Here is a 13,681-nt window from a genome sequence, read left to right on the forward strand (position 1 = left end):
GTGGACCGCCATGAAGGCTGGTGGTGAACACGCCAGCTGCAGTTTAAATGCAGCCAACTGACTGATGGTTGTTGTCAGGTTCAACGGCAGAGCTCATCGCTACTTCGACCGTCGAAAGAGGAACTCCATGAATCTGGCTAACGGACTGACGGGAAGCACTGACCTGGAGGACAACGTGTCATGTGACGCCACTGCAGTCCTGCTGAAGAAAGGTGCTTATTTGCAGACTCACCTGGGACCTTCTGTCAGTCTGTCTAATCCATCTCCTTTTTTTAGAGACTTGGCTTTACCCAAACTGTGAGGTATTAAAGGGATATACATTTTACATTTCACTCTTTGAACATCTTTTTTTATTTAAAAGGTTGTCTTTCAGAATTTCATCATGATTTCTGAGTCAAAAAAATAAAACTGTTATTTCTATACGGGATCTATGAGCTTTCACCGCTGTAAAGGGATAAAGCAGCGGCTGCACCTGAAGTGGTTTAAAGGATCGGTAGGATTTTTGGATATTTGGTTTGAAGCGTGGATGAGTGATCGGACAAATAAAGCGGATTATTGTTTTGGTCAAAACTGGGATCTTCTAAGAAAGACTGATCAATGAGGTGGACCGACCTTTAGATCAGATTGTATGATGAATGAATGAATGAATGAATGAAAAGACAGTTGGATGATCTGAAATAATTTTGATCAGACAAGCGGATTATTCTGGGTTATTATTGGTTGATAGATAAATGGATGGACTTGTAGATAACCCATTAGATTCATTGGGTGGATAGTTGAGTAATTTGGACAGTTGGTCGAATGGGTGGTTGAGTAAATGGATGAAGGAATGGATGATTGGATGGGTCGGTTGATGGATAGTAATAATGAAATGGGTGGGTGAGTTATCGGACGAGCGGGCGAATTAACGGGTTAGTAGGTGGATGTATGATTTAATGGGTGAGTGGGTGGATGGCTGATTGGTGTATCAGTGGAGGGATGTATTGATCTGTGAGTAGATGGATGCGTTGATTGGTGGATCTCTTGATTGGTACGGTCATCTTCGTTCATCGATGTTAGACGCTGATGGGATGACTCATGGTGGATCTGGTGCTCGTCTCTTTGCAGTGAACTTCCACTGTCAGCCGTCTGTGCTGATGGTGGATGAGCTGCTGTCAGCCTACCCCCACCAGCTGTCCTTCTCTGAGGCTGGCATGAGGATCATGATCACCAGCCACTTTTCCCCAAGAACCCGCCTCACCATGGCCTCCCGCATGCTTATCAATGAGGTAGGCTCCTACATGACCACAGCTTGGCAGCACCGTTCAGATGAAAAGGAAACACATTTGGCTTTTTCTTGCCTAAAATATTTCTTTAGTTTCACCTTTGACGAGACAAAAAGTGTTAATTTTTGATCATTCAGAGACAAAGACTGATCAACACCACAGAGACTCGAGTTAACCACATCACTAACGGCGACTCAGACTCTGCTGCCAGGACCCAGGGGAGGCGGGGCTTAGAAAATGGGCTGGGTTTGGTAGAGCAGGGTCTGAACGGGAAGTGCAGACTGCAGCGGCTGGAGTCGGGCAACGAGACGGAGAACGATGACAACGACAACAACGAGAACGATGAAGAAGGAGAAGGGGAAGATGAGAGCGACGGTCCTCTGGTTCCCTTCAAAGTTCCAGGTTGGGATGGGACCTCAACGGATGAAAAGGTGTGGCTCCGTCATCGGCTCTGTGGTTCATACTGTGCTTTCTGCCTTCGTCCAGCGGGAGTCTGTAACAAACTCAAGTGGCTGTTCATGTGGCCGCTGTCCCTGCTTCTCTTCTTCACCGTGCCCAACTGTGGCAAGCGCCGGTGGGAGCGGTGGTTCATGGTGTCCTTCTTCACTGCCACCATCTGGATCGCCGGCCTCTCCTACATCATGGTCTGGATGGTAGGTCGACGTCATTGACCGTATATAAGAACTGGACTGAGTGAGTGTGATGCCACCCGCAGACTGAATGATTGGTCCAAGGTAGCTGGCGTGAACGTTTCTAAGGCAAACACTTGTCAATCAGGTGTTTTTGGTCCACACCCCTAACACTGGATAACAGACGCAGGAGAATCTGTCAATCAAACATTTGACGTGAGACCACATATTTTTATTGCGGCACCTGATTGGCTGGTTTCTAACTTCAATAATTTGCACAACAGAAAATCACGAAAAAAATTGAAATATCAAGAAAATGTTTAAAAGAAAGGAAACAGAGCAAGAATGGTTGGTTCTGACTAATAGAATGACTGAGGAACAGCTGTTCATTTCTCCATAGAAGTCAATGGGATTTTGGCGTCTTGACCCAATGGCCACTTCATCTTTGGAATGAGAGGGGGGAGGGGTAACTGTTCAGTTCATATAAACAATCAGTGTGCTTCATCGACCACACCAAGGTGTCTCTAACAGTGGTTCATGCAACAATACTTTCTATTTTTCTTCAGGTCCCACCAGGGGCAGCACAGAATCCAAATCTATACCAATGTTTTGGCAGCAAAGCTCTTGATTCATGAGCCAACACTTTCCGTTGTTTTATTTTGAAAGTCACCCGTTTTTCTCGTGCCCCTTTTCTGGTGACCGACCGAAAAGCAAACAGAAGTTCTGTAGTTAATGGTGTTTATGTTGGGACCATTCAGATGACCCGTATCTCCAGTGTTGACCTTCTTTTTTCTATCCTAACTCTTCAATCGTTTACGCAATTCAAATAATTCCAGCGGATTCTGAAGTGGAGAAAAACAGCCTCATGCAACACTTTATAGCAGTGAAATAAATCAGCTGATTCAGTGGCTTTGTGATGTTACGTTAATGGTAAAAAGCCGCTATGAAAAGCTGCTTTTCTTCACGTGAGAATCAGCTGGAATGACAGTCATTGTCTGAATGGTTGAAGAGTTACTCTGTGTCCAAAAACGCTTGTCACATGCGACACCATCGATGTGTGATTTGTACTGAACAGTACGATTCAACTGCATCTAGTGACACTACATTTAATGTATTGTCCATTAAAATTCATTAGAAACTCCATCTTTTCTGCTGCTTTTACAATAAAACCTTCCTTTCTGTCATCATTGAAATTCATGGAAAACTGCTCTCAAATGTTTAATCACATGACTCTGGTGTTCTCAGGTGACTGTGATCGGCTTCACCCTCGGCCTCCCTGATGTCATCATGGGCATCACCTTCCTGGCGGCGGGCACTAGTGTTCCAGACTGCATGGCCAGCGTCATCGTGGCACGACAAGGTTCGCAGGAGGCTTTGTGGAGGAAACTGAAGTGTTTATTAGCATTTCAATGTTTGGAGATTTTTTTTTTTTCAGTCACGAAACTCCTCCGGTTCATCACTAAAGCTCTCATACAAGCGTCTTGAGCCAATTTATAATCATGTATGAGACTTTTGTGTCCGAAGGAGGTGCTGCGGGGGGAGGAGGGGGGCAGAGAGGAAGAGTATGCCGGCCTGTTGGCTTCCTTGACCCCTGCTAAGGATTATTTTACAGCTATTCCCACCGGTTCTGAATCGCTGTAGCCAAAGTTTGTGCCCCTATACGGAGAAAATCAGCAGACTCTCAAACGGCCGGATAAATATCCTGAAACACTGAAGAAGATAATTATGGAGAATAATTATCATCTGCAGCAGTTGTTTAATATGGATGAAGATGACCTCTCACACTTAACTGATGAAAGAAGCACGTGATCCTGTTTTACAAAGCATCAGAAATGTTTCAGAAGTGTCTTTGATGAGTAAGGATCGGTGACGGACATTGCTCGGCCGCGGCGGTGTGGGGTGGTTCTCCGTATTCGCGGGTGTCTCTGGTCCCCTAACCACTGTGAATATTTGGGGAACTCTGTAAAGCAGAAACCCTCTCGGTCGTTGTCTTCTTTTCCTTTTCCCTTCAGGGGTCGCCACAGCGAATCAGCTTCCTCCATCTGACCCCGTCATCTGCATCCTCTACTCCAACACCAGCTACCTTCATGACTTTGTTCACTGCATCCATAGTCTTCCTCTAGACCATGGGTGCCCAAAGTAGGGCCCACGGGCCAAATTTGGCCCACCAAAGGTTGTTTTTTGGCCCACCAAGTCGTCCCTGTAGAGGCCGCGGAGTGTTTAGTTAAAACCCTTTATTCTTTCCCATTCATTCATGGAGCGACAACGGCAGTAGCAAACGGATAAGAGGCACTTTAAACCAATATGGGAGGAGGATTCTTTTTTTTTTCAAGAAATCTCTTCTCAGGCTGTTTGTCTTTTTTGTCAGCAGTCCGCGGCTGTACTCTAGAGTGCAAAATACGCCGCCACTACGAGACTAAACACGCAGTTTTATCCAAACACAAAGGTTAGGCGCAAAAGACAAATTCTTGGTAGTTCCAATGTAATCTTCTGTCGCAGCAAGCCACCCTCATGATGCCCTCGGCAGCACAGGACAGCGCCACATTGGCTAGCTACAAAAGTTCGGCGTTAAATGCCAAGAGTGGGAGATCGAGAGAGATTAATAGAAAAACGTTACTAACTTTTTATTGTCGCTAATGTGTGTTACCTTAAAAAGTACCAAATACAAATAAATAACCTAAACTATATTCTTTATTCTCTGCTTTTATTTCATGACATGCAAAAAATGATTGTATTTGGCCCCCGGACCGGGATCACATTTAGATCATCTAATCTGTCAGCCCGTCCATCACCTTGTCTCCTTGTCTCCTCCTCCTGATATTCTTGCCCTTCCCGCCTCAGGTATGGGAGACATGGCCATCTCCAACTCCATCGGCAGTAATGTGTTCGACATCCTGGTGGGCCTGGGCTTGCCTTGGGCGCTCCAGACTCTCTGCATCGACTACGGCTCTGTGGTGAGCGTAGATAGTGATAGTAGATACAGATAGATAGATAGATAGATAGATAGATAGATAGATAGATAGATAGATAGATAGATAGATAGATAGATAGATAGATAGATAGATAGATAGTGTAAGGCAAAACTACAAACTGTGTGTATTTCTCCTCAGATCCACCTGAACAGCAGAGGACTCGTCTTCTCCGTCGGACTCCTACTGGCCTCAGTCTTCTTCACAGTAAGTCCTGGATGGGATGGACGGGTTTTTTTGACCTTATCCAGTCACATTCTTTACACCTATGGATGTTTGTACTTAGTGTATCCCCCAATTCATTACTTTGTGGACCCACCTTTAATAGCCTGACATATTTAAATAACTTTGTGAGGGATTTAGAGTTTTTTAGGAAACTCAATCTGAGATTATTTTTAGATGCTGCACCAAGAAAAAGCAGGAAAAACATCAAACGAGTGTCCTCTGTCCTCACAGCTAATGCTCAGGAATCCTGATGCAAGCAGATAAGATAAAGATAAGATAAAGATACTTTATTGATCCCAGCTTGGGAAATTCAGTTGTTGCAGCGTCGGCGTTAGGCTCAAAATACAAACATACACTCAATAGATGACAACAGAGAACCAGAACAATCAATCGGAAAGAACATCAGTGAATTAGAACAGTCGTATTGCCTGCCACATCAGGAGAGAAAAAATAGACGGACCATAAATGACTTTATCTATTGCACATGGATGACAAGTTATAGAGTCCAATGGAGTGAGGTATGAAAGATCTCCTGAAGTGGTTTGTGTGACAGCGAAGCTGCCTTAGCCTGTTGGAGAAGGAGCTCCGCTGACCATCCAGTACAGGATGGAGAGGATGCTCAGGATTATCCATGATGGATACCAGCTTATTTAAAGTCCTCCTCTCCATCACAGATTCAAATGTGTCCATTTTACAACCAATTACAGAGCCAGCTCTTCGGATCAGTTTGTTCAGTCTATTACTGTCCCTAGCAGATAAATTGTGCGCTCTGAAGCAGATAAAGATGTGTTGTGATTCTCCATTTATTTAAAAGTTTCAGGGTTTTAGGAGCAACTTATTGTCAAGTTGCCACGCCCAAATAGTTAATGTGGCAGCAATTAATGCCTTGGTCACAACTGCCCTTAGGGGTGGATACGAGCTGTCTGGAGGTGAAAATGGGTAAAGTTTAAAGATTGCAGACCACTCTGAGCCCGTAGGACAAAAATGTTCACCAACATTTCTCTCTAGCAAGGTCATAGCGAAGGCTTAGACAACACGTCACGGTGAAGACGCAGGCACGTCATATGGATCTTCCATTTTTCCAGAAAAACAGACAAACGCTGCACACTGTGCAAGGAACACATTAGTGCTGTTCGCCTGATAAGTGCACGGCTGTTGTGCACTCATTGCATACAGCCTGACTGTTAGAAATTAGGAAATGACACAACCAAAGTCTGGTTTGTGTGTACGGCATTCACGCGCCGTCAGTTAGGGGCCAGCAGGTGCACCTCACCAATGACTGAAGTGGACTGTAAGGCCTCGTTTCCACTAAGCGGTCCGGCCCGGTTTAGAATGGTCCACGCAAACGAGGGGTAGACCGATTGTGTAGCTTTGCGTCACAGTAGGGTGACGACAGCAAAAGACAAGCTAACAACAATGGAGGCCATCCAGCAGGCCTTTTTTCCTGCTTGGCTTTTGGTTCTTTGTATTTGCAAAAGCATTTATTGTTGTTTGAGAGAAGATGGCGGGCGGCAAAGAGGAATACGCTGCCGCTCATTTGACGCTTTCTTTGGTCGTAATGACCTGCCGCCAATCAACGGGTTTCATCGTGTGATGACAGTAGCTTAACCAATCTTCCGTTCCGTACCAGACCGTGCCGTTCCGATCAGTGGAAACAAGGCTTCATATAACAGCGTCACCCGATTTTCAAAAGTGTGTGTAACTTACACTATCTTTACAAATACTTGAAAGACTTGGTGTCATATATTTACGGCTGGCTATAAAAAAAATTTTTTTTTTTTAGATAATTTTTCTCATCCTTGGTCATTTTTTCAAATGGTTGAATAAATCAAAAAGGACGCTTCACGTACGTCTCTACCAAATCCAAGTCCCTGACTGGTCAAAGTTCAACTGGTTGAACTTTCAACACGCGTTCAATGGTTGCACATTTTGAACATAGAACCCAAAAACGGACTTAAAACTTGCGTAGCTGTGCTTGAATGTGAGAGTTCTGAAGGCAGAAACCCGATATGTGCGCATGCAGGCGTATACATTGACTTTTCATTGGAAGTAGTGGCTTGAACCCACGTTGCTGAGGGCGGTGTGAACGTGGCATAAAGACACACCTGCCTCTCCTGTTTACGACCCTCCAGGGGCCCGGTCAACCCAGAAACCCCCAGTACTGGACGGGTCAACCCCAGTAAATACATGAAGCTCAGTTTTAACTTTGAGTGGTTCAGCGTAGATCACGTGGATGAAAACATGGCGGTGTGGAATCAACCTGAAGACACAAACAGCGTCGGACCTGTTCTGGGCCTCAGGTGTGTCATGGTTGCGGTTTCCCTGATGTCTTCTCCTTCCTGCAGGTCCTTGGAGTCCATCTGAACAAGTGGACACTGGACTGGCGGCTAGGCCTGGTCTGCCTGGTCATGTATGCCGTCTTTCTGTGCATCTCCATACTGATCGAGTTCAACGTCTTCATCTTCGTCAACCTCCCCATGTGCCGAGACATCCACTGACCCCGCCCCGCTTTTCCGGCTCACAGAGGAAAGCTCACCTCGTTCTCGGTTTCTCGGCGCCTTTGAGGACAAGGCTAGACTTTTTCTTTCTTTAGAGAACTGGGTTCCAGTATGGTTTTATCTTTTGGTGCGAAACAGAGGAGGCGCTGAGAGGAAGAACCGAACGGTTGCCTGGAAACCGGGTGAACACCGTCGGACGTCGGTGATGCAGCTGCTACAGAGGGGAGAAGAGAAATCAGCCATTTTTAGCTGTTTGTTACTATTTGTACCCATTTGGATATAAGCACACATTTAAGGTATTTTTAAGCAAACAAACAGCTTTGTCTCTGTATATATTTGAGGATTCTATAGTTACCAACACTCACTGACACATGGGGGGCTGGTCTTATGCAGAACCGGATCCACTTTACAGAGCCTCCAGTTCCAGCTGGCGTTGCATGCTGCAGCCTCAGCCACCGCTTTGCACTGACAGACCCGAGATGCATATTTAAAACCTCTGGAAGTCTGTCTTTCTTCCACGGTGGAGCAGATGAGGGCTCCGTTAAAGAGCCCGCAGCCAGAGGAAGCCACACTCAGCACCGTCACTTTATGAATCTCAGACGTAGTTCTTCGATTGTTTGTCTGCAGGTCCTCCGACGTGTTACTACTGATGCTAAAGCTGCCTGTTAGACATAGACGTTAGGTCTCCTTAAAGCCAAAAGTATTTTTAGATTAGATGTTTAGAAGGTTCGAGTTTGAGGGACAATCTGAGAGCTGAGGGTGGCGCTGTAACCACGGAGACACGGTGGTGATTTATTTATGAATGAGTTTATTCAAAGATCGTGTCGGTTTGCAGCGTGCGCCCGCTCGGGTCTCGGCGGCGTACTGTACCTGTTATTCTCTAATGTAAGAGCTGAAAACGGACTTGATGTTGCTTATATGTTACAATAGAGTTTTATAATTTATAGGTTTTGTACAGTTAAGTTTAAACACAGAGAGGAAATGTGTTGCTGAGTGACGAACTAGAAACTTTGACGCTGCTCAGCCTCAGCATGATTACTAAAAAGCTTCCGATGCCCCCCTTCCTTGCAGCCACAAGAGGGCGGCACGGAGCTGGCATTCAGTTTTGTTCAGGTTTGCATGCCTATGTCATTATTTAGTGTGTAATTTTAGGGCATTTCCAGGACCAGGGAGGCACTAACCACCCCGATGACGCTGTACATATCAGCAGTAGTCGTCAGGAACGTGGCTACAAGTTCATGTGCGCAGAAATCAGTAGACTGTAGTCCTGCAGCAGCTCATTTTCTGCTAATGTTGTCATTTGATGCTCATGTCTTTGAACCGTTTGTTAAGCTTTTGTAAACCAGGACCTCAGAGGTGGAGCCAGAAAAAAATGTCTGGTTGTCTTCTTGCAATAAACAGATCTGCAGCTTTCAGCTTGTTCTTCTCAAATGGCACGAGTCCTGTTGTGAGTACGAGTCCTGGAGCGTCTAGATTTCTTCATTACGTCTTCTGATGTGTGAAAAAAAGAATTTAAGCTTCAAACGTATATATATCTTCTTTAAAAGTGATTCACAAATCCCAAATGTTGTAATAAAATCACTTCGTGATACCATAATACGCTATTGATAGCTTCAGAAAATCGAATTAAAGCCCATTTTAGAATAAAAGGTAATTAAATGTTGCTTTAAAACAGACAGAATATCACCCTCCAATGAAATTTTAAGGCACACTTTGATTCAAAATGTTGTTTATTTTGTACGACACTGTATGAAATCAGGAAAAACAGACATAAGTGTTACACCAAACCTGATTGGTCATGCGATTAGCATCTGTACCGGCTTCAGAGATCTGACAGGTCTGATTTCACCTGAACGCTTTATTGTCCATAGATGTCCTCAAAGCAGCTAAACAATCTCTAAAAATAGACTAAAGTTAAACAAGAGGAGAGAAAAATGTAGTTAAAAATAAGCTAGAATCTGCATAACTTTGCAGCAATGTCAAATATTTGATCAGCAGTTATTTCTTTAGCATGTAAACGGTGATTTACATGTCAATGAATGTAAAATGCTTGATTTTGGGTGATTTGTGTTTCTATGGTAACGCTACGGGGTTATATGATGTGATGCTGACTAAAAGACATAATAAATGCCCTTCACCCTACAGAACCCACAGGATTAAATTTGGCCACTGCTTTTTCTTTAAATCTTTCTTGGCTGCTGTTTATTGCTGCTACCAAAAATGAACAAAAAAACAAGACAAATTCACTTTATAACCCTAAAAGATAGTTGTCCCTGGGCTCTCCAGGGTTGATGACTTAAATTATTATTTATTTCCTTTTCTTTCTGTGCTAGACGTTTGCGCAAAGATGCTAACACGTGAATCCTCTCTGCTTGAATCCACCTGATTCCCTTTTTACTCTGTTAGCATTAAGACATCGAAAATGTGTTTTCCTATGATTGACAAGATTCTAATAAAGCTACAAATTAGTAAAACTCAAAACAAACTTTTTAAGATTCTTCCTCTGGATGTTAGCATAAAAATGCTAGCCTAGCGTAATGAGTCATGTTAGCTACGTCATCACTGCTTTGCTGTTTAGCAGCTGATCCTCTGGTAGACCACGGCTTTCTATCTTTGTCTCTTGATTTTGATTAAATCATGATCCAAGTTTGGTTTTGGAGAAGTTTGAAACATCTATGAACACTACTGGGTTTTTTTTCCTGAGGATTTAGTGTCTGCTAAATGCTTACAGCTCTTCTAACTTTGTTGTTTTTTTCTTCTCTCTAAAAAACACTGATATGATTCAGTACAAAAGTTTTCAAAGGCTACCAGATTCTAGTCCAGTGGTTTCATAATCCCACTTAGAATGTGGAGGAAGTTTTGTTTGCTTCTAAAAATCGCAGAGCTACAGTCTGTCAAAAGTCCTGGTTTTAGTGATCACAGAACTCTGACGTCAATAAAAAAGTAAATAAAAATACCTCCATTTCTTGGAACTGAAAGTTTTTGCCAGTTCATTTCTGCTTTTTTGCCGTTTCAGTTCAGCATGTAAATGAAATCCCATTTTAGACAGTTTCTTTATTTTTAAATTATTCCAATAGAAATAATTGTTTCTTAAAATATAAAGGAAGACGCATATAAATTCTTGATTACATTTAATTAATTTATCATTTATTAGCATAAAAAATGAACTAAAAATGGTACATGATGAGTCTTAAAATATTTTTGTTTAAACTACTTTATCTACATTTATTTTTTAATGTTTTAGGTGATTTTTTTCTCCCAAAAATGTTAAACTCCTGTTTTATTTTCTCTGCTTTTGACCCAACCTCTAGAGAATCATGTGGTGGCTTTAAACTCTCAAGCAGGAAGGCATTTTCTCCCCATTTTTACTCTTGGTAGGATTTGACTATGGATTTGAACCCACAACCTTACAGTCTCAGAGTTGACACGCTACTGCTAGGCCAACGAAGTTTTGCCTGCACTGTTTCTGTCTCTATGAAAATAAACTGCATCCACTGCTAGGTTTAAATGACATTAGAAACCAAGCACGACTGCCCTTATTTTACAAGAGAGGAGCATCTGGATGAATCCATGAACTTGCTGTGTTACTTCTAAGCAGATCAGCAGAAATATGTGTGTTATAAGGGGAGGGGACACCCCTGAGTCCCCCCTGGCCTCAAAAGGTTTATGTTCACCCCTGTTAACTGTCACGTTACCAATGTTTAAAGCATTTTCTTCTTGGCCTTATTTATTTATTTATTGTTTGTAGTGAAAGCCTACACTTAAAAAAAGAACCGATTGGTTGTTATTCTCAAATGTAAAATAGCAGCTGTAAATAAAGTTTTATGTTCATTTTTTACTACTGTTATTGGCTAATTTTTTTCCCCTCGTTTGTTTTGCACCTTGTAGTCAAACATTTATAGTAAAATAAAATAAAAAGGGCCATAAAGTCATAAAAAAAAGATAAACTTTTAAAGTGAAAACTTCTCCTCGGCCAATCAGAGTGCGGCGTCATATTACGCCCCTCCTCCTGATGCTCCCGAACCTCCCGGTCCCGTCGGCCGACCCCAGTGTCTTTGTCCGGCAGGGAGCCATGTAAGTGCCGGACCGCGGGGCTCCCAGAGGCTCCTTGTTGGCGCCGAACCGAGCCGAGCCGTGAAAATACTGCGGCATGGAGCGAAACACGGACACCGCCAGGTGAGCCGACTTTTTTCCCGTGTCTCCCTCCCGGACCGAAACCTCTTAGTTGTTTCTTCATGATCCGTTTCTCAGTTTCTGCTGCGGTTCCAGCAGGAATGATCCGTTTAACCCACTTTACAAACATCTGTTTACCACTTTGTTTACAGGGACTTTCAAAATAAAAGAGGGGGAAAACCCCTGTTATTCGTGGTCTATGTTTATCATATTTCCATGATCCTGTTTTGGTCAAAAATGTGTCAGGAAAACACAAATCAACAGTTTTTTTCCCCCCTAAAAGTTTCTTCACAGCAGCTGGTTTTAGGGGGCGGGGCGTATGCGTGGCTCCACCTCCTTTCATGCTTTGTTTTTGTTGTTCTCCTTGTTCCTTTGGGTTCAGAGAATTTTTTAAGAATTTGTTTACTGATTACAGATTAAATGGAAAAAAAGGTTTGTTCATGTTCGTATTGTAAAGTTGGGGGTATGAAGGGAAACTGAAGCGTCTGAATTGTCATTTCAGCTATTTTATTTTTTTACTGTCTGCTGACAGTTGAAAAAAAACAAAGGTAAAGCTCCAAAACAAAGTGGCTTATCATTTTAAACACCCTTTGTTGTTATTTACAGGCCGAATTTTGTCATTTTTTAAGTTTTGTTATAAACAGCAAATTCTTGATACTGGGTTGTTTTTAAGTCAGTTTCCGGTCGTTGTTTAGGTCTGAATTTCTACCACAAGAAACGTTTGGTAGAAGTTAATGCTGCTGAAAGACTGTCAATCACTAATTAATTGAACTTTTTGTTAAATTTTGTTAAAGTCTTCAGGATATACCTTTATTGTCCAACATGAATAGAATCCTGGGCGGCCTGGATGTCTGAGAACCTTCAGACGTGGCTCCACCTCCATCTGTCTGATGGAATGTGAAGCATTTTTGGAACCGCTCTTTAAGTCTGACCCTTCTCGTGATAAATTCAGAATAATTTATGACAGAGCGAATAGATTGACCTGTTTGTGTAAAAAGGTCTCTAGTGGATAAATGGTGAACTGACCTGGCTCCAATCTTTTAAATTGGCTTCAACCAGGAAGTGAGAAGTTTTGACCCAGAAGAAGCCACTCCCTCTTCTTCGTCCTAAATCAACCTGTCTAGCGTTTCAACGCCACACCCTAGAATAGAGCCAGAACCAGGCTCAAACCCAAAACCTATCACTTTCATTTGTATAAGCCACGCCCCCCTTTTCCGGCCTCCATGACTAAACGCAAATGTTTGTAACTATTAAGGATGTGTGGTTTGAAGTCCATGTTTCTATGGTGTCAGTATTTGGCTGATGTTTGTTAAAACGGATCATGCCTCTCCAGAACCTGTTTAGAAGATTAGCTTTACCAGAACCTTTTGGGTCAGTCCTTGTGAAGTGGGGGGGGGGGGGGGGGGGAAGCAGGACGGCATTGAAATCAACAGGAAAGTGGTGAAATTCATCAGAACGCGATTGCGGCTTTGATGCTTGTATTGTTCTTCATTGCAGCTGCTAGAAGGAACAGAAATCATTCTGGGGTTTGTGAAAACTGACATCTCTCAGTCCAGTTTCTCCAGACTAAGGCTCGTCCGTTCAGCCCCTTCTGGACTTCAGGCTCTTCTCTCACAGTTTGACAGTTTGAGTGTCGAGTTTCTTTTCACAGAGGACACTCGCTCCTTAGTGCAAAGTCAGCAAAGCCAGCACCAGTTTTCACACTGATGTCTGGAATTTGGTCAAAGTAATCCACAAACCCCCGTTGACCCTCAAACACGCCATGTTTACACGTTCTCCTGTTTCTGAGGCGAAACAGTAAAAGTCCTGAGCTGTTCGCACATGCTCACTGAGTCCTCACGGCCCTAACGTCAACATCATCGCTTTTTTCACTACTCAAAAGTCCTTTAAAGCTTATGGTATACAGGTTTTTAAAGGAATAC

General features: G+C 43.1%; 2 protein-coding genes across 2 annotated transcripts in view; both read left to right on the forward strand.

Annotated features, from left to right (window-relative positions):
- The window catches only part of slc24a3 (solute carrier family 24 member 3), a 58,850-nt gene extending 47,427 nt beyond the window's left edge, over positions 1-11,423 (forward strand). Inside the window, exons 10-17 of the mRNA XM_011493861.3 lie at positions 79-212; positions 1,108-1,268; positions 1,403-1,667; positions 1,752-1,918; positions 3,140-3,254; positions 4,736-4,848; positions 5,005-5,070; positions 7,434-11,423. Coding sequence (XP_011492163.1) covers positions 79-212; positions 1,108-1,268; positions 1,403-1,667; positions 1,752-1,918; positions 3,140-3,254; positions 4,736-4,848; positions 5,005-5,070; positions 7,434-7,586 — 1,174 coding nt within the window. The 3' untranslated portion in view covers positions 7,587-11,423. The remainder of the gene's footprint in view (positions 1-78; positions 213-1,107; positions 1,269-1,402; positions 1,668-1,751; positions 1,919-3,139; positions 3,255-4,735; positions 4,849-5,004; positions 5,071-7,433) is intronic.
- Positions 11,424-11,588: 165 nt separating this feature from the next.
- The window catches only part of rin2 (Ras and Rab interactor 2), a 28,752-nt gene continuing 26,659 nt past the window's right edge, over positions 11,589-13,681 (forward strand). Inside the window, exon 1 of the mRNA XM_004065762.4 lies at positions 11,589-11,762. Within this exon, the coding sequence (XP_004065810.2) occupies positions 11,737-11,762 (26 nt within the window). The 5' untranslated portion in view covers positions 11,589-11,736. The remainder of the gene's footprint in view (positions 11,763-13,681) is intronic.

This window comes from Oryzias latipes, chromosome 1 (genome assembly GCF_002234675.1).
Source record: "Oryzias latipes chromosome 1, ASM223467v1".
In the NCBI taxonomy this organism is placed as follows: domain Eukaryota; kingdom Metazoa; phylum Chordata; class Actinopteri; order Beloniformes; family Adrianichthyidae; genus Oryzias; species Oryzias latipes.